The following is a 22,856-nucleotide window of genomic DNA, read 5'->3' as shown; positions in this document are numbered from 1 at the left end:
ATGATGAATTGAAACATTGCCACCCACATGGGCTGACATTGGACTTTTTTTTTCTTTTTTTTTCATTTCCATTTCTTTCACATTAGATGTTGACTTACACTGTGGGAGATGAGGGAACCTGAGGAGGACAAAGTGACAAAGAGACAAGTTAAGTTGCACAAACAAATGGCAAGTTAGATGGAGATATCTGACATCTGAGCAGTGTCATCTGAGGAATATCCTTTTTCAAATGTTCAAATCAGATGTATACATGTACAGTACTGTACAAGGACTACAATTTCTAGGAGAATCCAGTTGAGTTTTATTGGTTGCAGCAAAGAGGCCCTGAACCTAAACAAGACCACGTTGTACTATAAACAGCCTGTTTTTTCTGTAAAATCCTGAATATGACTTGGATGTGAAATAGGGAATTGTATTAATTACTGTACATAACATAAGCTGCACATTCACCTCCCCACAAATGCTGCAACACAAGAGAAAGGATTGGAATCATGTGAGATGGAGTTGTTTTTGCTCTCTTTGGTGCATGAGTAGAATTTGTGTGGGCTTAAGTCCAGTTTGTAACATGCACATTGATTTCCACACTGGCAGCATTTCCACAACCATATCATGGGGGATGGGGTTATGGAGTTGAGGCTGATCTGTGAGCGAATGGGAGGAGGGAAGATGTGATGGTTTCACATGGAGGCAGCAAGGCTCTCGGCAGTGGCTTTGGTTGCTGCAGGGTGTGTGGGTGTGTGAGTCAAAGTGATTTATGGGAAGTCCAGACAGAGTAGTATCAGTGTTGTCGTTTTTGTTGGTGATGGATCATTTACGATCGTTTCCTCCTCCCCTCTAGGTTTCTAAAGTTGGATGGCCTGATCTTCATCTCAGCAAACTCGATTGAGTGCTCATGACCTTTCCAGTGAAACCAGTTCACACCCTAGAGAGAAGGAGATGGACAAATGATGTTAGTCAAAATAGAAGTAGTAAAGTGGAGTTCCTTAGCCTTAGCTTGTTCCTGTCACAAATTCAGATTACAGCCAAAGCAACCAACAAGTACACCAATATCGGACAATTCAGGAAACTCCAAATTATGTCTTGTCTTGTCTGTCATATTATGTCCAGTGCCACTCACTGTATTTACATATGGTATTAAAATGCCATCTATACCACACATTGTCCAGGTAAGGAAAATGCATGTTAATCCAAGGTGTGAATGTGTCATGATCAGAATGTAATCCGATCTGCCTGACCACATCTAGAGGTAGTCTGGCTTGCATTTTGATCAGATCTTACATCGATTTAAATGCAATCCATATAATGTACTCACATCCATATACAACATTCAGATATTTGTTTTTAGCTCATGTAAAATATAGGTTGTGGCTCACAGTTAGCAAGCAAGAAGGCTGAAAGAGGCACACCTCTAATTATATGTCTATTCTGTTCCATAAAAGCACCAACAGATGCCTTATCAACTCAACTCAACTCAACTCAAACTTTATTTATAGAGCACATTTAAAACAACCGGGGTTGACCAAAGTGCTGTACAGAGTAAAAGGATAAATTATAAAATGACCCCAACAATGCAGCAAATAAATAAAACAATAATAAAAAAATAAAAACAATGCAGTAAAATAGGATAAAATAAAATAGAATAGAATTAAAATTAAATTAAAATTAAAATTTTGCCAGGAGTCCACTTAGACTTGATTAAAAGCCAAGGAGAAGAGGTGTGTTTTTAGGGAGGATTTAAAAACCTCAATTGATCCCGCGGAGCGGATGTGCCAGGGCAAGTTGTTCCAGAGCCTAGGGGCTGCCGCCACAAAGGCTCGGTCACCTTTAGTTTTTAGCCTCATTTTTTGGGGCGGCCAGTAGCAGCTGATTTGAGGATCTCAAAGTTCTGGCAGGGGCGTGGATACAGAGGAGCTCAGTCAGGTACTCAGGAGCTAAGCCATTGAGAGCTTTAAAAACAAACAATAGAATTTTAAAATCAATTCTGAAAGCAACCGGGAGCCAGTGCAGCGAAGCTAGGACAGGGGATATGTGGTCACGCTTGCGTTTGCCAGTGAGAAGACGGGCAGCTGCATTTTGTACCAATTGCAGGCGGTGCAAGAGAGAGTGGTCCAGGCCAAAATACAGAGAGTTACAGTAATCCAGTCGTGTGACAGTACTGTAGTCAACAGTACTGTGTGAAAAAAGAAAGCAATGTGGATGAAAAAATGAATTATTCACAATAAGAAATAACTGTGTGACGATGTGCTTTGCATTATCTGTGCAGTTGATCTGCTGTTAAAATGGTTTATAATTTATCTAGTCACAAAATTCTACATAGCAGTACTGCAACACACCGGAACGAAGTGACACATTTTTACTCAAAGAAAGGAATAATTTAAAGTATTATATTTGCCAAATTTACAAGAAGGGACAAATAATTAAGAATTTGTTGTAGACAGCACTTCACAGAGTTTAGAAATTTTCCCCTTAGCTCAATAAATGACACAATGCGTACTTTTGCAGATCTCAATGAGGATACCAAGATTGCATTAAAAATACCATGTGTAAATGCAAAAGTAAGATCGGATGGGTTATTATCCAGAAAAAGTATCCGGACACAGATCCCAATTTTAATACCTGGTGTAAATGGGGTCTCTTTTTGTAAAATTTTGTCCGATGAGATGACCTCTGTTGTTAGTTCTGGTTTTGTTATGAACACAGATCAGGGGGCAGCTGTGGTTCAGGAGGTAGGCCAATCAGGAGGTTGGTGGTTCGATCCCTGGCCTCGGCAGTCCACATGCTGAAGTATCCGTGGGCAAGATACTGAACCCCAAAACTGCCCCCGATGCTGTGTCATCGTTATGTGAATTCGCATGTACGTCGCTTCGGATAAAAGCATCTGCCAAATGACTAATTGTAATTGTAAAGTAAATGCGGTAAGTAGAATGGTTTCTTGACTTTTCCATCAATTTAAATAACAATAAAATTAACCTGCTTTAAAGCAGCATCATTGGAACTCTCCCAGTGACTGCTATAACCCCATGAAAGATGCTCAGAATCTTCTCAAGAACTTCTGTTAGTCAGGTGGTCAGTTTGTTCATTCGTTAGTTAGTTAGACTTCATTGTCCCAGGCTTTTCTCAAGGGAAGCTTGTCTATACCTAAGGGACCTTTACTTGTGCCCAGAGGGCAGTACAGTAAAGGATAAGTCTGATGGAACCCCATCAAAGACTAAAAATTGTGATGGACTCAGTGATCCTAACTGTAGGCCAATGAAAGCCCAAACTGGGAGAAGATTTCAAATACACCTGAACCCTCTTCAGGAATCTGGTAATACTCTCATTTTAAAGACTAATGGAACTCCATCAAGGACTCTCAGTGACCACAGCAGCCCCTCAGTGAGCCTAATTTAAGAATCGCTCTCCATTTTAAGACATACAATAACTGTACTACAGGCTACACAGTCATAGCATACCTTGCTGTGACTGTTATCTCCATATCGTCCCATGAGGTTGACACGGTGGCAATTTTTATACCAGAATGCTCCCTTGTAGGACAGGGCACAGTTGGTTACAGCAATGTCGTTGTCATGGTCATAAGTAGAGAATGGACGACCGTGGTGGTAGGTCATAGAGTCACCTGCAAAGACACACAGCAAAGAGAGTGGACAAAATGATGTGTGGTATAGTTTCTTTTAGGAACAGGTGAACCACTGCATCTATGTAGTGGATAAACACTGCAACAACACAACAGATAGAAACTATGCGTTGGCCACTACGTGTGCAAAAAAGATTACATAACATATTCAGGTAACTTTTTTTACATGTTACAAAATGACTAAATGAGAAAATGTTTGGCTGCACGGTGGCACAGCAGGTAGTGCGCGTGCCTCACAGCAAGAAGGTCGCAGGTTCAATTCCCGGGTCTGTGTGAAGTTTGCATGTTCTTCCCGTGCATGCATGGGTTCTCTCCGGGCACTCCGGCTTCCTCCCACAGACCAAAAACATGCTCATTGGGTTGATTGGTAACTCTAAATTGCCCCTAGGTGTGAGTGTGAGTGTGAATGGTGTGTGTATGTGCCCTGCGATCGGCTGGCGACCGGTCCAGGGTGTACCCCGCCTCTGGCCCGTTGACAGCCGAGAAAGGCTCCAGCCCCCAAGGGATAAGCGGCATAGAAAATGGATGGATGGATGGAGAAAATGTTTCAGAAAACTGTCAGTGAAAATGAAAATGATGAAAATCAATCATCATATCATGAAAATAGCCTCAGAAAGAAAACCTTATAAAAAAATTTAAAAAAGAACCAAGCCCATCCAAATAAGAGACCCAAAATAAAAAAAATATTTAAAAAGTAAGATAACAGTGCACTTCGGCTTCAGTTTACTATTTTATTTTCTTACAATGACACATTTTGGTAAACACACTTTGCACAATGACATCAATATCCCAAAACAAGTTCTGTATGCAGTTCAAATATAATGCAAATATATGTGCATGAAAAGTACTGATTATATATTTGTTGCAGTAAAAAAAGTGAATATTTCCCCCACACACTTGGTGAACAACGCTTATTTTCTATCAGAGGAGGATACCCTTCTTGTTCTGATGGACTTTCTGTGTTGTTGTTGTTGCCACTTTAGGAAGTCGGACACCTGAATTTCCAGTTTCCAGTTTACATTTGTGTTTGTTTGTCTTTTGTGAAAATAATTATTAATGAGCACAGCCCAATAATGAAACCAACACTGACAGATTTCAGCCTGAATGCTTAAGATCTTTAAAGGTGCCAGAGGTTTTTGAAAATATTTATATAAAGGCCTAATGGGTTTGGGGCTGAGTGCCACAGTCAGCATAGCAAAATCAAAAAGTATTGAGAAACAAACAAAAGTTTCATGTACATGTTTGGCTGCAGGCTACAGAAGTCAGCTTTACCTGCCGTTCCACTGTATCCTCCTACATGGACTTTGTAGCGAGTCCGAGGTTCAGAGACAGAGAACTTGTCGTACTGAGCATAGGCTGTTTCTCCCTTATCTCGCAGGTCAACCCGCAGCTCATACTGACCTCCAGCTGTGATCTTATGCAGATTAGAAAGACCTGTGGGAGAGAGGAGATTTTATGTATGTATGTATGTATGTATGTATGTAGCAGTAATAACAATTCAATGACAGCTTTGACAAGATATGGTTATCAGATAAAACATTAGTTTACATTTAAATAAGTAAAAATGTATGTCATTAATAAGACTAAATGATAGTTGGATTCACAATTCAAAGTGTATCCATTTATTAGGGTTGGGCGGTAATCCAGTAATAAGGTATCCCGCGGTATCTAAAAATTGCAACGTATCAGTTTCATTACCGTCATTAAAAAAATGCTGCGCATATAGGTCTATAGGGGTCTAACATAATTGTAGCATCATCATAACAAAAATGAAGTCCACTCCGTTCAATGTATCTGGTTGATTTTTTACTCGGGAAAAAGGTGACTGTGCAAAATTATTTGCTAAAAGAAACTGAACCTGAGCAGTTTTACAGATGTTTTAACACAGGTATGTCCAGGCGCTCATATGGGCGCGTCTGGGCACAGTACCATTATCTCGTCCAAGCATACGGAGAGACTCCTCTGTTGAAAACGCTTTTTCAGCCTTTTTTTCTGCTTGCTATTCTTCTTAGCTCTCGTAAAAGGACGAAATGCAAATAAAACAGTAAAATAACACTTTGGGCTGCTCAGCAGAGTCCTCTCTGAGCGCTCTGTTCTTTCACGAGACAGAGCGTTGAAACCAACTGCGTGGTTACGCCGGACAATAGCTCAGCGACCCGCCCACATTCACCATAGAAACACCAATGACGATCCAGCAGGAAGTAACCCCAGAGATAGGTTATTGCATGAAGAGCTCTCGACCTCCACTCTAGAAATCCCCTGCTTTTTATGTAAACAAGCAGGACCTTCGTAATTGATCTCAAACTAACGCAGAGTCATAGGAGGAGACATTAGCAACGTTTTTTCGGGCTGGTACATAACTTTTGACCACAAAACAGCAAAGGTAAAACGTACTTTATGATTTAGCGAAGTTTTTTTTTCTGGTACTCTTTGGCTGCTAGCTCGCCGAGTTTCCGTCGCACAGTGTGGAGGCACACATCTTCGTGATCATCAGACTCTCTGCTTTCGTATGATACCGGGCTTTGGTGGTTTGCGTGAAGTGGTGAAATCATCAGATGCAGTGCCATTGACGTGCGCTATTTTCGTGTTTGTCGTTAAATGCGCATATAATTTCGTGGGGTATGAATTATGTTTCGTTTGGGTGCCAATGCTTGGTAGAGGCTTTTAACTGAGTTTCCACCCGTCATTCTGGTATGCTACAAGTTAGGACTGGTGCTTCTTCGCGTGAGCATTGACCGTCTGAACTGCGCGGATGTCACGCTGCCCCGCAAAGTGATTTTTAATTAGTCACGGTAATACCGTATACCCCGGGAAAATGTGGGGAAAGTTTGACGGTATCAAAATTTGGATACCGCCCAACTCTACCATTTATATTTAGTGTATTCATGCAATTGTTAAATTCTTCAATGAAACATAACTTTATAATAATAATAATAATTATCATTATAATTATTATTAGAATTGAATAAATGCAGAACTTTTGTAGAGTACATACATTACATTGCACCTCTGAAATACCAGATGACCTGCCATTGGAATATTTTACAAAAATGCATTACTTGCAAAGTAACAGACATGGACCTTTTAAAAAACCTTACAGTAGGATTAAAGAAAGATCAAGACTCTGGTTCGGGAGGGAGGTGGGACAAAGCCTCGGCCCTAGTGAGGTGTACTGGTGAAGCTGCCGACTGGCTGACTTTTAGACAACTGAGAAATAACTGCACATCCTCCTTTAGACAAGAAAAGGCCAACTGTCACATACAATTAATCTAGAGCTATTTACAAATTTGTCAAAATTTCTGAAAGCAGTACATGTAAACAAAACCAAATTCTCTATAACTATTTCTTCTTGTGTTACATTTAATGACTGCATAATGAATACATCATCAGAGACTTGCCATGCTTTCACACACACTTTTGCTGCTGCTGGGAATCAGTTTGATATGGTGTACCCAGGACCTGCTCTTAATAGCCAGCCATTGGGCCATGTGCCCTCCTTAAACTGTACCTCTCAGCTCACCCCATAGGCCTTCACGTCCTCTACTGTTAGAAGGAGCATTGCAAGCTATTGACTGCAGGAAAGCAACAGGAGGTAGTTAAACTAGACCCCTTTTTAAATCTCTGTGCCACATTCATTGCTGAATAATTACATCTATCTATTTAATCTCTCCATTTCTACTGTAGTTGTTAATCAGGTCTGGAAATCTGCAGATGTAGTCCCACTGCATAAGTGTGATGACAAAAAGGATCTTAACTACCAGCCAATTTCTAAGTTGTCATGTCTTGCTAAAGTCCTGGAGTCATTAGTTAATAATCAGTTCAGGTCTTTCTTCTCCAGAAAATCTGTGTGAATTCCCCAGCAATCAGGTTTCAGATATTAGCATAGTACTGTCACTACTATTACTTTGATTACAAATGAAATTGTGTCTGCTGCTGACAAAGAGAAATATTGTGCTGTCCTCATGGTAGATTTAAAAAGAGCATTTGATACTGCTGATGCTGCTGTGCTCCTATAGAGGTTATGTGACACTGGTTTGATTCTAAGTCAGATAAATGTTTTCAGCACTAACTGTCTCATAGTGTGATTTTGGAAAATTATGTTTTTTATTTTTACCACTGTCAAGGGGGATTCTACAAGGTTGGATATTGGGTCCTGTCTTATTCACAATTTATGTTAACACTCTTACATGATCACAAGATTCACTACTGGTGACAGCTATTCTACTCATTATTGTATCTTCTATGAAAAGATCAGGTGGGCATCTCTAACAGTAAGATGTGGCAAGCACTTTCTATTTATCTTTAAAACCCTGAATGGCAACACGCAATCATAGATCACTTTCTTTTTAAACTGGTCCATTGCATTTTTTCACTATCTAATGCCTGAAGTCCCACATGGAAACACTGAATTTGGGAAAGCTGCTTTTAGTCTATGTGCTGTTCGTACTGAGAATATTTTACACCATGCATTGAAACTTCACACACTTGTAGACGAAAGTCACTTTAAACCACAATAACAAACTGCTTCATCCTTGAACGTAACTGTTTTTAACTGTGTTGTGCTGTTTGTTTTCTCATTAATCATTTTTGTGTTTATTCTATTTAACTGCACGCTCGGCATCATTGGACCTGAGAGCATGCCCTGAATGATTTTTCAAGATTGTAAATAAAGAATGAATGAATGAAACGACATCACATCAGCAATGGATGACACTGAAAACACTGGATACTGTTGATTTTGTGTAAATCACCTTAAATACTAATGGAACATATGACCATATCTTTAAGTGTTGCGCTCTGACATTTGTAAGACATTACCCAGCCAGAATTCATCATTCATGTCACCAAAGCCAGCAGTGTAGTTCTTCCAGTTGCGGAAAAACTCTAGTCTACCACTCTGGCGTCTGAGGAAAACCTGCAAAAAGAAAAACAGCAAGAAATGAATCGTGATATTTTACTGTTCACCAGACATTCCTATTAGACCCATAAGGGTTTTCAAAACAAAACAAAATCTTGCAAAAAGCCAAAGAATCTTGAAAGTATCCTGGATATGCGTCCAGGGACACACCCTTTTATTTCCGTGAATTAACAGAGTTATGAGTGTGTGTATGTGATACATCAACAAGCCTAAATTTTAGTGAGAAATTGTATTTTTGAAACTGTAAAGCTCTCATACCTAATGTCTTCCCTTAAAATAGGAGGCTCAGGGCACTTCCATCAACTTCACATACTATAGTTTTATTTTTTATTTATTTTTTTTAGCATTCTGACTCTGGTTAGTTATTTGTTTGATTAGTGGTTTACAGTCTAATTGTGTGTGTCGGTATTGATGCCTGACAGTGACTGATCTGGCTAATTAACAGCTAATTGTACTCAGTTTCTAAACAGCAGTAAGCTATAAATGGTTGCCCTTTTGTATGCAAATTTTTTAAACTGTTTTCCTAAACATGACATAGTGGATGGTATTAATAACAAATGATGAAACATGACAGCTCGGCAATCTCATTGCCCTTTCTTTAGCTTCCCTTTTATAGGTAACATTAACATTTATTCACCCAGAAACAGCTAATACTTCTCTGTATAATATGACCTCCTTTTTCTGTCAGCTGCTGTGTGTCTGCATTGTATCTAGTGACCAGAGGAGGGTAGCCTCACCTTGAGAAGTTTCTCATCAGTGTGTTTAATGTTTAAAGTGTAAAAAAAAGTTTTTAAGTCATTTTGTGACTGCTCTTATGAAGTCAGATGGGTGTCGACTTGCTCAGATTAATTCTGATCCCCTTAGCCCATTTACAGAAATAAATGATAAATATATAATAATACATCACTTAACTTACAATGAGTTGTTAAAAAAATCCTAAATCAATCAGATAGCAGTTTGTGGAAAAAATAAAAATAGAAAAAAAAACATTCATCTTACAGTTTTAATAAACTCAGTGCTGTTTTAGAATACGCTGACTCTTAATCATTAATTGTATAGTTTTATTTTTTCTTCATAATACATAATTAGCACTTAATGTATTGCAGCACTAACTTAAGTCTTGGTGGCCTACAGTTCGGCCAAGACGTTCCAATAAATTTGTATCTATCAAAGGCTAAAGCGGCCTTGCCCTAAAAATTCCAGGCCTGACATATGTCCCTGTTAGCCAGTTATTTACTGTGAATATTCTGATGATCATCTGGGGAAAGGGAGATCTCTAGTAATGACTACTAATGTTAAGTTTATTTGGTACTAGTAGTCTTGCCGTAGCTTCGATGATACATGGTGAAGTAAACGTCACTTCTTTTTCTCTTATGACTTTAGTTGGCCAGAAAACACGTTTGCCTGTGAGTACAGGCTCATACAGTCATTTTGACATTGAATAATTAGAATACTCGTATAGAAATCCTTTGTTAATGAATCCAAGTTCGTTCGAAATGTGCATTTTGATCATATATGCTAACAGCTAGCATCGTAATGGAATTTCCCATATACGTTAGCCATAAGCTAGCGCATTTGTTGCTATACGTTTAAAACAGCCAAAATAACAATATTGTTCTTCAACAACGTCTGTAACTGAATGAAATACTAAAAGATGTATTCTTTTATCTGTCTAGTTTTACAGTGCTTCCTGAGTAAAGTTTGGAAAGAATGAAAGCTGCTTCGTTCTTTATCTTGAGGAAACTGTTAGCTATCTGCCGAGCTGATGTAGTAGGCTAGGCCGTGTCATACACACACACACAGAAGCGGGGGCAGAACACTTACAATCCATCCACCTCCATCAGTGCTCATGTCGCAGTAAGCCTGGATTGGCTGGCTCTCGTCTCCACCCAGATAGATGGTGTACAGACCTGATGAGGTGTCGCCATTCAGTAGGGCTTGGGAGCAGTCTCTGGGGTATCTGTACAGCACACCCGCTACACACAGAGACACACACACTTTTTCTATCACTTCAGTGGGCATTTTATAGACTTACATTTATTTTCTGGAGACTTCTCCTAACCCTAACTCTTAATCCTAACCTACCACCTATCTAAGTCTTCTCCATAAAATTTAATAATTTACATTATGGGGGCTTGCGTTTTGTCCCAGTAGGAAAGCTTAATAGAAGACTGTGTAAACACATTCATGTCGCCACACACACACACGCACGCGCACGCGCGCGCACACACACACGCACGCACGCACACACACACACAAAGTGATGGAATAATCAGCAAAGTGTATTAAACTTACTCTGTAATAAGGGATAGTGGATGGGACTGCAAAAATATCTTTGCTATATTGCCAATATGGATGTCTAGCTGACTTTAAGGGTTTTGTGAATCAAAGTACAGTGCATAAAGGTGCAGAGAGAGTGGCACATCACTTTAAGTATTTTTTTATTTTAGTGAATTAGGATAACATTGTAGGGAAATGAACACAGTCTCACTCACATCCATACCTGCTAGTTTCCAGTTAACCTAAAATACATGTCTTTAGACTGTGGGAGAAAACTGAACCACCTGGAGGAAATTGGCTCCCCTCAACAGCATGAGACCTTCCTGATGTCATATGACAGTGCTACCAACTACTGACAACTACTACCAAAGTAGAGTTACCAAACTATCAAACAAATAGGATAAATGCCTCCTCTCTTCTGTGCAAAGACAGATTTCTTAAAGTTTGCTAATCTTTCAGGATCCTGTTTTACAAAGTTCAGGAGTTCTGAATTTTAAATGAGGACATTTGTCAACAAATGTGTTAATAGTACTAAAAATACACCTAGACAGATCTATATAATACTTTTTGAGATGTCTTGCAACAGACACACAGCACACCTGTCCAGCTAAAACCTGTCCAGTGTGTACATGAGTCCACTCACTGGTGGTGAAGACAGTAGTGATGACTCTGCTTCTCTTAGGACCAGCAATAGCCTGCAGCTTGACTGAATACTCTGTGGAGGCGCTGAGCTGAGCCATGTTATAGGAGACAGCAGTGGGACTTAGGACCACCTCCTGAAGGAGGAAACATGTGCAAACATTTTATTCTGGAACACATTTCGATGATCTACTGACCAGTTAGACCAGAATCTGAGGCACAGTGCCGACCTACCCGCACAGTGCCGTCTGCAGACTCAAAGCTGAGAATGTATCCAGTGATGTCAGCACGAGGCGGCTTCCAGGTTAGCATGCCGTTCTCCGTTTGGATGTTATTGGCTGCCAGGTCTTGAGGGGCATCCACATCTATAAACACAACAACCTTTTCAACAAGTTCATATTTTGTTCTGTGTCTCAACTTTTTGTGATGTCATTTATGTTTTAATTAACCTTTCATTCACATGAATGTAGTCATGCAATCATGCAGTAATCTTAATAACGTACAACAAACAACATCTGGTTATCTCAGATTGTGACACAATGCAGTTCTGTTTCACATTAAATCACAATTTGAAGTTGCAATGAAGAAACTGCTTTAACTGGACTTGGCAAATATGGCCTTTTAAATTAGCTTGAATCTGTAAAGCTAAGAATTCATGTGTCATGAAAAAAACAGAACAATGTTTAGAGAGGAGCTGTCACCAGTGGTAAACTCAGTTGTAGTGGCTGCACTCTTCGCCAAGTCCCTCACAGCATAGACCTTCACAGTGTAGTGTGTTGCTGGCGTCAGAGAGCTCATCTCAAACTCCACAACGTTCCCTGACACTCGCTCCATCACTGGAGCCACTGGAACAACACAACCAGGCCGGCCTTATGTTAGCACATCAAGGACAAACATGGAGGATGAGAGGCTGATTGTATAAGAGGAAGCAAACTTGATTTGGACAAATGAGTAGGACAAATATTACTATTTTATTTAAAACTGATTATTGTGAAATTGGACCTGTTTGCTCATTCAAATATGATCCCTGGAGAAAACTTTTGGGAAACATCTTAGAAAACTTGATTTTCTTTGCACATCTGAACTAATTCCTTGCAGTAAGAAATAATTGTCATTAGTTCTTCATTTCCAGATGGTAATGATCATCTAATGGTCATCATTATCATCGCCATCATCATCATCATCATCATCATCATCATCATCATTTTTCAGCATCTTCATCATGATTCAACAACAGATAGTGGGAGAAGAACTGTTGTGTTGTCTCAGTGTTAAGATTGTGTGTACATGCATGTGTGTACACTGGATACCTGAGTCTGAACTATAGGTGATGACATAACCATCTACAGTAGCGATGGCAGGCTGCCAGAGCAGCAGAGCTTCAGTGTCTGTGATGTTGACTGCGGTCAGACCACGGGGCTTATCCAGAGCTGTAACACACACACACACACACACACACACACACACACACACACACACACACACACACACACACACACACACACACATCAGGTTGATATTACTACTATCAGTGTGCAAGGTACACACACAGACATCATTTCTCCAAGTACATTAGAAGGAAGCAACACATCTCCACTTTTTTAAGCATGCTACTGCTTGAATACAAATGACTGTAAATGTGTTTACCTCAGTTGAATCCAATACTGACACCAACACCACTTATTTTCCATTAGTTCTTTTATCTCATCTTTGCTATGGATATTATTTGAATTGTTCTGAAAGGTAAAGTACAGTATGCAGGATTTTCCCGGAATCTGACCCAGGATAGACACACACTGATAAAAGTTACAGGAAGTCAGTACAGTAAATAGTACGTTAGAGCAGCAGTCCACAACCACGGACACGGACCGGTACCGGTCCGTGGGCTATTTGGTTTATTTTGAAAATAAGGCGCATCCGCCTGTTCCTCTGTACACGTCAAACCGCTCGTTTCGGTCACGTGATACGGTAGTAAATAAGTAAGCCAACAAGCTAGCAAAAATTAGTAAAAAAAACAAACGTATTTGGAGAGTTCTTCGGAACGGGGAAAGGCCAAACGATGAGACAGAAGAATAAGAGCCTACAACTGCCAAGAAAGAGAAAGCTGCATTTAAGAGACAATATCAGCAGTCCTACTTAATATACGGGTTTATCGCTTCAGGTGTTTCTCACGCACCAAGCCCGCTCTCGGTAATATGTGGCGACAGGCTCGCATATGAGGCAATGAAGCCTTCTCGTTGAAGAGAAACAAGGGCAGGGCTCCTACTAATTACAACGACTACATTCAGCGTAATGGTGAGTTGTATGTACAGTAATTAGTTTTTATTCGTTTCTCTGCCGGTCCGGCAAATTATTGCTTTACTTGAAACCTGCCTGTGGCGCAAAAAAGGTTGCGCACCGCTGTACTATAGCATCAGGTCTGTAAGAATTGCAGATTATTTCATCACAGACAGAAGACCAACGAGCAGCGCAGGTAGATTCACTCGGTGGAAACAACGTTTCGGCTCTTGACCCGACTGGCTTCGGAAAGAGCTTAGCACTCTTACAACGTCATATGGTTCGTTGGTCTGATTGGTCGAAGTTAGGCGATAGGCAGATGGTTCATCAAATCACCTGCCAAGTATTTTTTTTTTATACCTGCCATTTTCCAAACACTTTGCATAGATGACTGGCCAGGTCAGCTTTGCTCGTATTTCCTAATTTTTATCGAAACTTGCTGTGCTTGGTACGTTTCTGGAGGAAGGACGGGAAGAGCCCAGCCAATAACAGTGCAGTTTAGGTCTGTAACTGTGCAAGAAGTTAAGTGCCAATTAAGTGCCAGAGAGGAAACTACAAACATAGCAGACACAGTGACGAAAAACAGAAATATAACGAAGCTAAATGCCAAGACAATGTTCACCTATCTTCCGAATAAGAATCCATGTCCTCCAGCACTGATGCGCAATAGAGTGCTTAATTAGAACATAATTAGAACAATAGGTTTGACTCATAATATAAAAACAGTAGAAAAATAGAAATATGAAGTGATATAAAATTATAAAAAATACAGATATCAAAAATCTGGTGAGACACGTGCATGTAGTATAACAGTAGTTATCAAGTTATGACAGTATCACAAAACTGTCTAAACCAAGTAAAATATACATTTGTATATCTAGCCTTAAGATAATGAATGTGTGTGTGTCTCATAGTGTTAGTTCTGCACACCTGTGGTGACACTGTCTGATCCAGGCTCACTCTCCCTTTGACCCTTGACAGCAATGACAGTGATCTCATAAGTGACCCCGGGAGTGAGGTTGGGCAGTACGGTCTGAGACTCCGAGCCGTCCACTGTCAGTGTTTTAGCATTTCCTGCAAGTAAAAACAATTCATCATTTGGATGAATAAAGTTAAGATATTGGGAACCTAGCTGAAGTAGTACTTGCTTAGATCATGGTGTTCTCTCAAATTTCACAGTATAACCTCACGATTTAACCGCCACTCTCCAGAATCTGCAGAAGAATGTTTCTCCATATGATATTTTTTTGCAAGTCGATTACAGTCAGACGAGACAATACAAATGTAATGGTTTTGGGTTTTAGTTTAGTTATTTCTTGTTTTATGCTGAAGGTTCACTCTCCTCATGTGTCATGTTTTGTTTCATTTCCTGTGTTTGTGTGCTTTCATGTGTCACTTGTGTTTCATTAGACAATTTGCCTCTTGTGTATGTTGTCAACGTGTTTTCCCTCTTTCAGTTGCCAGGTCGTCTGCATTTGTTGCTTGTGTTCTTCGCTGGTATTTCCGCCTGTGTTCCTCTTATTATTCCGGTTGGTTCAGTTTCTACTGAATTACTTGGGTTTGCCTCAGCCTGCTTCCTCAGTTTTGTTGCCTGCCTGTTTTATTCATTTGTTCACTATCATCTTCATGTTATTGAAGCTCATTTTTGTTTGTTCAACCTGCCTTCTGTATTAGAGTTCAATCCATTGTTTTACTGTACCCTACATACACAGGTGTAAATAAAATATTTTAAACATTAGAATGGATTTCCTGTTTATGGTTGGATTTCCTGTACCATTTGTGTCACCAACACACATATGTAGGCCTGCAGAATGTTTTTCAACATCCAGGATATCAGAACCCAATTGGGGTTCTGATATTCTCCAAGCAGAGATTCTTGAAACCCATTCTAAAATGAAATATCATGGAATTAACAGTAAAACAAATGTAAAATCGATTATTAATTCATAATTCTTTGCATAAGAAATGTGTTAACATCATAAAATGTCAAATTAATGTCTTCAGCGACTGTCTTTTTATGTCATCGTCCTGTGTTTTCCACATCTGCAAATAAACTTCTAATATGATGACTAGTGTCTTCAAAAATGTTCATAAAAGTGTTCTGGGTGAAATTGAAATCCTGAAACATTGGACATTTAAACTTGCATTCTGTTTTCACTGGACATTTTTACTTTTAAATTTGAATTCTTTGCATGCCCTTTAAATTTGTGGAATATGCTGGAATTTGTGTTTTTCTCTTGGGCATGAATAAAGTATCTATCTATCTATCTATCTATCTATCTATCTATCTATCTATCTATCTATCTATCTATCTATCTATCTATCTATCTATCTAAATTTCCATTACACTAGACACTGGCCTTGAATGGCTAAATGATGTTACTTGGTAATATCTATTCCTATCATGTGCAGCAGTCACAAGATAATGGTAGCGATTAACTTATTTTCATCAAATGGAAAAATGTTAATGATTATTTGAGTTTTTTGTTTGTTGTGCATTATGATGTTTATTTTCATTTGCTCTAGACCTCTCAGTCTTCATCACTGTAAATACCTGTCTGGTCACTAGGGGGCAGAATCAGTCTATCGTTGAAAAAAAGCATTTGCACTGTAGATGGTAGAGCATTGAAGTGGTTGGTAGATTGGCAATAACAGCGGTGAGAATGTCCATACTGGCTATGAAGTCATTCATTACCTGCAATATACACCTATGATTTCACATGTGATTTTCATTATCAGCTTGTCGGAAAAAGTCCTAGCATTTAATCATAAAAACAAATTTTCTTGATGTTGTTTAGGGTAAAACTACTAGAATGCCAAGCTTTATTATGGAAAAGCTGTTTTGTTTTTTTTGTTTTTTTCAGTTCAGTCAGTTTAGGGGTATTTTGCTGAATCAAGTGCTGCAAATAAGTGAATGATGAGAGACCTTCCTGTTTTCTGTCATGAATGAATGTCACACAAAAGGCCACTGACCCCCATGAGCAGGCACATAAGTGACCCTGTAGCTGTCCACCCGAGCTCTTGGAACCACCCAGTGAACGGTGGCAGATGTATCAGTGACATCAGAGAAGCGGATGCCCTTGGGTGAACCCAGGTCTGGCACAACAAAGACAGGAACAATGGAAAACAGAAGGTTTAGTCAATATATACTGCTTTCTGGACAGTATGGGTGTCATTGAACATCAATGAATGAACAAAATTGACATAAACTATGGTGTATTTTCTGCTTTTGAATTAAGCAGCAGACAAGAAAAGACACATGTTGCCAGAGCAGATCCATCACTGAAAGGTGCTTGTTTCAGAGCAGAGTGAAAGAGTGTGTAAAAGAGAGCGAGGTAGACAGACAAAGGGGGCCTGGGGAGGCCTGGGACCCTTCCCAGCAACAGTGAGCCATAGTATCTTGCATGACAGACTTGAGGAGATTAACTTGCCCCCATTTCATGGCAACACAAAAGTGAAACATGCGCCACGCAACACAACAGTAGAGCCTTACCCCCAGGGAGGAGCGGGGACACAGATAACTTGCCACCCCCACCCCCACACACACTCTACAAAGAGCAACTCCAACACATGGGAGGACGACTGGACAAAGATAACACAATGAAAGGAGGAGAGTAAATAGCTGAGTAAATGTCCTGAGTAGGGGAATACAAGGTTTCAAGGCCTTTTCTGATAGTTCTGGGTTTACACTGCAATGCTGATATGCCAGTTTTGTGCAGATATAGTGAGATATTCAGCACCTTTAAATTAGACAATTTTTAACCCAGAATTATATTCACTAAAGGATTAATAAACAACTGAAACAGCATTTAGACGTTCAAAATATGCTAAATCTTCCATTAAAACCAGGTCAATGCTATGGTAAAAATTCGTTATCAGTATAGTTGTTTCATATCCATAATATCAGACTATATAAGAGGATTGATCAGTAAACCCATTGTCAGCCTACTTCTGATCTAGCAGCAGTCTGGAGCCCTAATGTCTGGAGCCATGTGAGAGTGTTTTTGCATACTGCTGTAAACCTGGGTTGTGAAGACCAGCTGTGATTGTGCTGTGATGTGGCACACAACATAGTCATCTTGAAAAAAAAAATCAACATCATTACAATGGATTAATATATAGAGACAATGACAGTTTTGTCAAATTGTAGCATTAAAGGGTACTTTCATTATTTTAAAACCTGGGCTCTATTTTTATATATTTTAGGGTTTTAGGGTAATGACTAAAAGGTACAAAAACCTTTGGAGTTGGTCCAGTAGATCGCTTCACCTGGCAACTGCGAATTGAGCTGCAATGGCTGCAACGTAACCATTGGGGGAAAATGTGCTCATCAAAGTATGTCCACTGAAAAGTGCTTGTTTTTTGCAACTGAAAATCTGAGCCGATAAATGTTAAAAATAAGCACTTTTTCACTTTTCTTTTTGCCACTGACAGGCTCACATTGTGATTCCAAGTGTCTGACAACATCATGGAAAAGATCCCTACAGAGAGAGACCTTTTGTTAGAGTAAAATCCTTTTTGTTTAACAAGTGACAGCCATTATATACACCTGTTTTAACTAGTTACTTTGAATCCAATCTAACCCTTTAAAACAACAAAGTTACACAATAACACAAAGTCCTCCTTTAAGCCTTATATTGAAATGTGTTTGAGGTGATTGGATTGCAATCGGATAGTGCTTTACCACATAAAAGCATGGGTGGCAGATTGTGATCGCATCAGCCAAACAACCTCCGGTGGTGGTCAGGGATGCATTAGAACCACATTGAACACAAATGTAAATGTCATTGTGTTTTCAATCCACATGCAACAACTACATGGGCAGAAATAAAACCTGTAACTAGGTACCAAACCACAAACAAGTTCTCGAACTGTATGGCCAAGCACAAGTGTGTGTCTCTGCTGGATAACACCAGTCTTCTGCAAATAAAATCAAAACTTTGATGGTGCATACATAGGTTTGACATGCACTCTTCATCCATGAAGATCTCTATCACTATCCCCTGTCCTCTGGACAGTGGTGGCACTGACCACAGCTGCAATAAAAGCAGCTGCATAAAACAACATTGTCCTCTTATTTTATCTTCAGCATTTCAGCTATTGAAGATGGCTTTTTCCCACTTTGAAAAAGGCAATGAATAGCCCTAACAATAGGGCAGCTTCACAGATGGCTGTTATCTTTTTGTTTGTTTTGTTGCTTTTGGACCTGATCTGAATCAGATCTCAGTTTGGACAATGGAGTCACATATTAATACAAGATGCAAAGGTAATCAAGTTAAATCATATATAGATACAATCTGCATATGAGACATATTTAAAGTGTGAAGAGGGTCAAACTAAGCAATCAAAGCACTCTTGTCTTCTACGAGGTACTATTTTTGTCAAAGGACTTTGGTGGCTTAAAAGAGAGTGCTATAACGACTTCAGTTCCCCATAGTAAAAGGCTGTCTGACAAGGTCTGTCTCTTTCGTGATCCTTTCCATGATGTTGTCGGGCACTTAGAATAACAATCTGAACCTGTCAGTTGCAAAACAAGCACTTTTAGTGGGTGCACTTTGATGGGTGCGTTTACCCCAAAGCAGTCTTTACAGCCTCTTTTGCGGCTGCTGGCTGAGGCGATTTAGTGGACCAATTCCAAAACGTTTTGTACCTATAAGACATTTAGGCCCCAAAATATGTAAAAAATACCAGAATTACCCTTGAAGTGCCTCTTGTTATCAGATTAGTAGACAAACAGATTTGCAATATAAAAAACAAATGCCAGAACACAGGTGTTAATTACCATGTTTTCATGCTGTTACCATAAAAGACGATACTAACAAGACATGATATCATGAGTTCACAGGTCTGATTTCTCATTTCTGTCTTTTTACCGTGTACCTGTTCTCACCCTCTCCAGTACAGACTTGGACCGTCTTCCCAAAATGAGCCCAAAAATTTCGACATTATACTCTGTGTCCTCTGTGAGATCTGTGATGGCTGTGCTTCGTTCCTCGCCACCCAGTACCAGCTCTCTTGGTTTGCCTGGACCTTCAGCCTGGCTGACCATTATGACAAAGGTGTCCAAGGCATCCTCTTCAGATGTCCAGGCCAGCCTAAAGCTCTCAGGGGTGACATCAGAGACTAGGAGAGCCTGCACCTCTGGTTCGGCCTCTGAGTGACAGGGGAAAGTCAGTTTTCCTCCTCTGTGGGACTTAAGAGTGCTTTGACATTTGAGAAACATAGCAGCAAAAGAGTGCATCAGTCTTTGTGCAAATGCCAGCATTAGTTAAATGGAAGCTCAGCATCAGCCAACAAATAAACAGCTTGAGTTTGCAAAGTGGAACGAGAGGAGTTTTACTGAGAGCTGGTGAAAAACTGATGGAAAAAATGCATTTCAGGAAACAGTGGTTAGGTTGTTTAGCCAACTAAGCTCTGAATGTGGTAAATAAAAAAAATCCATAAATAAATACAAAAAAACCCCCAAAAAACTGTTGTTGTTTTACGTCTGTCTAATTCACTGCATACTCAGGAAACTAGGCTATTCTTCACTAACACAAAATAGAGAAAACTAGCAAGCTATGCTTAACAGATAATCATTACACCACACTAGAAAGTGGCATTGCAAAATTAGTCCACACGTCTTTGATAAATGTTTGGTTCTAAAAGATCTACTGTACTTTGGTACTCACAGAGCTAGTAGCTGCATTATTGTAGCTAACAAGCTAACTGCTAACCAGCTGGGCAAGTGCTAGTCAGTCACAATAGCTCTCTGAGCTTCTCTCAATTTTCTCTGTTCTAAGCCATTTACTTCTCTGAGACAATGTGTATATTATTGAAGTTATTCAAGAAAGGAGGAGCCTCAAGGTGTAAGAGCTTGCACATGCATTATTTTGCTCAGAACACATTCAAAATTCCACTGTGAAATTTTGACATCTTATATGCCGGTGTGTCCTGACCTGATTTCTGTCACAAAATTTACAACAAGCTATGTGGATTTGAAAGAATTCACAGTTAAATGTATCACATGATTCTTCAAATTAATTCAAACTTTTTTTTTTTTTTTTTTTTTGAAAAAGTGATACCCCTGTTCTGACCCATCTAGTGCTATTCTGAGATATTTCAAAGTAAAGAGGCTTTGTCAAACAACAGCATCTGTAAGAATAATTCTCAAATAGTGCAGTGCAGACGTGCATAAAGATGGGAGTGCATGAATGTGGTGCTGTAAAAGTTGGCAGTAAAGCAGTCATTAGCAGCAGCTAATAATGGCACTGATAGAGAGCAAGAGTCTACAGCTGCTGGAGAAAAAAGCTCTCTTTCTCTGGAGGATGAGTCTGCTGAAGCTAATTAGCTAGAGAAACTTCCGGTAGCAGCACAGATGGATTCATGGACGAGACAGCTTTTAAAGCAGCCAAGATAGAAGCAGATATAAGTGGCTCAGGAAATCCTCAATAGCCACTGCTCATTAAAATACTACACCAAATGTGGGGGTCTCAGGGGTCCTTGAACTCGCCTGGAACCCCTTTTTTATTGTGAGGGAAAATGCATTGAGGCATTTGTTGTGAGAAGAAATGGTGGAAATGAGAAGCAGAGCAGACAAATCCCAGGGAGCTGTCACTCTTCATTAGCCGCCGGGCAGCTTTAGCTGGTCAGTGGAAGAGAGGGAGGGCCACATCCATCAGCTAACATGTGCTAGCTTGCCACTGATTTCACCCTCCCACCACCACCCCAAACCCCCAAGACCTGAGGGAACACATTCCCTGCTCACAAAAGGGAGCCTGTTATTGGAGGAGCTATGTGCCGGCACCATGCTAACCTGCTGAAAAGGGGGTCTGCAAGCAGAAGCCCAGAGCTGGTTCCAGTCTAGCCGGATAACTTACAAGAGCAGCTTGTAGTCATATGAATTGCAACTAAGTCGGGCTTCTTCTGAGCTCTGTCCACATCTCTTTGTGTTTCCATCCGTCATTTGTTGTATAAAACTCCCTCTCTGCGAATCCAAGTTTCCTCACTCCCTTTTCAGAGTAGGACATCTGACATCTTTCTCCAGTAGACCAATGATGACCACCGTGCATAACATAATCAAATTAGTCAGCGCTTGCATTCACAACGTAGAATGTTTTATGGATTAAGTTATGCTAATGAAAAATGTTAAGATGGTTTCACCAGCCATTAGCATTCAGACAATGGGTAGTGTTGAGCTCATGCCATATTCTGCGTGGCCCCAGAAGCCCCTGGCACCCCAGCACCAGAGCCCAGGGGCAATGGCAGCATGAGAATGAAGACCAGTCCAGGCTTGGGAGAACTGGGGATGCATACAGACGAGAGGCCTCACACAAAGTGACAAAAGCGCCTCAGGGTTTTTTTTTGTCCTCTGTCAGTCCTCCCATCTTTCTTCCACTTGACTGATCCTCATCAGTGAAATGTGGAACGATAACGCCGGAATAGATGCTGACACAAAAAAAATTGTTAACCAATCCGAAACTGGATATTTTTGACCTTCTAGTTTAATCAAAATAGTTTTGTAAGGTCACAGTGAGAATGTTTGGCCCCAAAAGGTATTTTGTTTTGGTTATACTGTAACTTCTAAAGGTGCTCAGAGGCCATTACAAGGTATCATAAGCAGATTTTGGTTTAAGCATTTACAGCCCATTTACTTTAATTCACAGCATGTTAATCACTGATAATGACTGTGGTTGGTATAATGGGTGGGGGACCAGTGCACCTGTTGTGGCCCAGTTATACAGCACACTGACCATTTTACAGTAAGTGTTTCTGCCTGTTCACATAACAGTCCATGTGCTGTTTCAGGCCAGACTTGTACCAATAGGCAGACTGACAGCTTGAAGGTGGATGAAATGCGATCTGCGGCTGGGCTAATATAGACTGAATGTTTTGTGTGGGTGCCACTGCGGAGTGTTAGCCCATTTCACAATCTCTGCATCAAAGGAAGGGATACATGCATGATGGGTAGCTGAGGGGGGAGTGTTGTTTGGGGATTTGTGTTGTGCATGCCATCTGAATGACAAGGAGATTTTGTTTACACTGTGAAGAAAAACTTTCACCACAGTGTTTGATAGGTAGATTGTCTTTATCCTGTATATACCTCTTTTCAAATGTAGATCCAATGCA

At 40.0% G+C, this 22,856-nt stretch overlaps 1 protein-coding gene across 4 annotated transcripts in view; it reads right to left on the bottom strand.

Annotated features, from left to right (window-relative positions):
* Positions 1–22,856, bottom strand: part of tncb (tenascin Cb) — a 62,491-nt gene continuing 39,635 nt past the window's right edge. For 2 of the 4 annotated variants that reach the window (XM_070963633.1, XM_070963635.1), the window contains 12 exons: positions 19,629–19,901; positions 16,722–16,844; positions 14,679–14,822; positions 12,782–12,901; positions 12,173–12,316; positions 11,706–11,836; positions 11,476–11,608; positions 10,377–10,528; positions 8,453–8,549; positions 4,907–5,068; positions 3,453–3,616; positions 1–922 (listed from right to left, as the gene is read on the bottom strand). In XM_070963633.1, coding sequence (XP_070819734.1) covers positions 812–922; positions 3,453–3,616; positions 4,907–5,068; positions 8,453–8,549; positions 10,377–10,528; positions 11,476–11,608; positions 11,706–11,836; positions 12,173–12,316; positions 12,782–12,901; positions 14,679–14,822; positions 16,722–16,844; positions 19,629–19,901 — 1,754 coding nt within the window. In that variant the 3' untranslated portion in view covers positions 1–811. The remainder of the gene's footprint in view (positions 923–3,452; positions 3,617–4,906; positions 5,069–8,452; positions 8,550–10,376; positions 10,529–11,475; positions 11,609–11,705; positions 11,837–12,172; positions 12,317–12,781; positions 12,902–14,678; positions 14,823–16,721; positions 16,845–19,628; positions 19,902–22,856) is intronic. The other 2 variants (XM_070963634.1, XM_070963637.1) reach the window with 1 other exon arrangement.

Source organism: Chaetodon trifascialis, chromosome 6 (assembly GCF_039877785.1).
Source record: "Chaetodon trifascialis isolate fChaTrf1 chromosome 6, fChaTrf1.hap1, whole genome shotgun sequence".
Classification (NCBI taxonomy): Eukaryota; Metazoa; Chordata; class Actinopteri; order Chaetodontiformes; family Chaetodontidae; genus Chaetodon; species Chaetodon trifascialis.
Note: the sequence above shows the minus strand (reverse complement) of the source record. Positions and strands in the feature narration are given on the sequence as shown.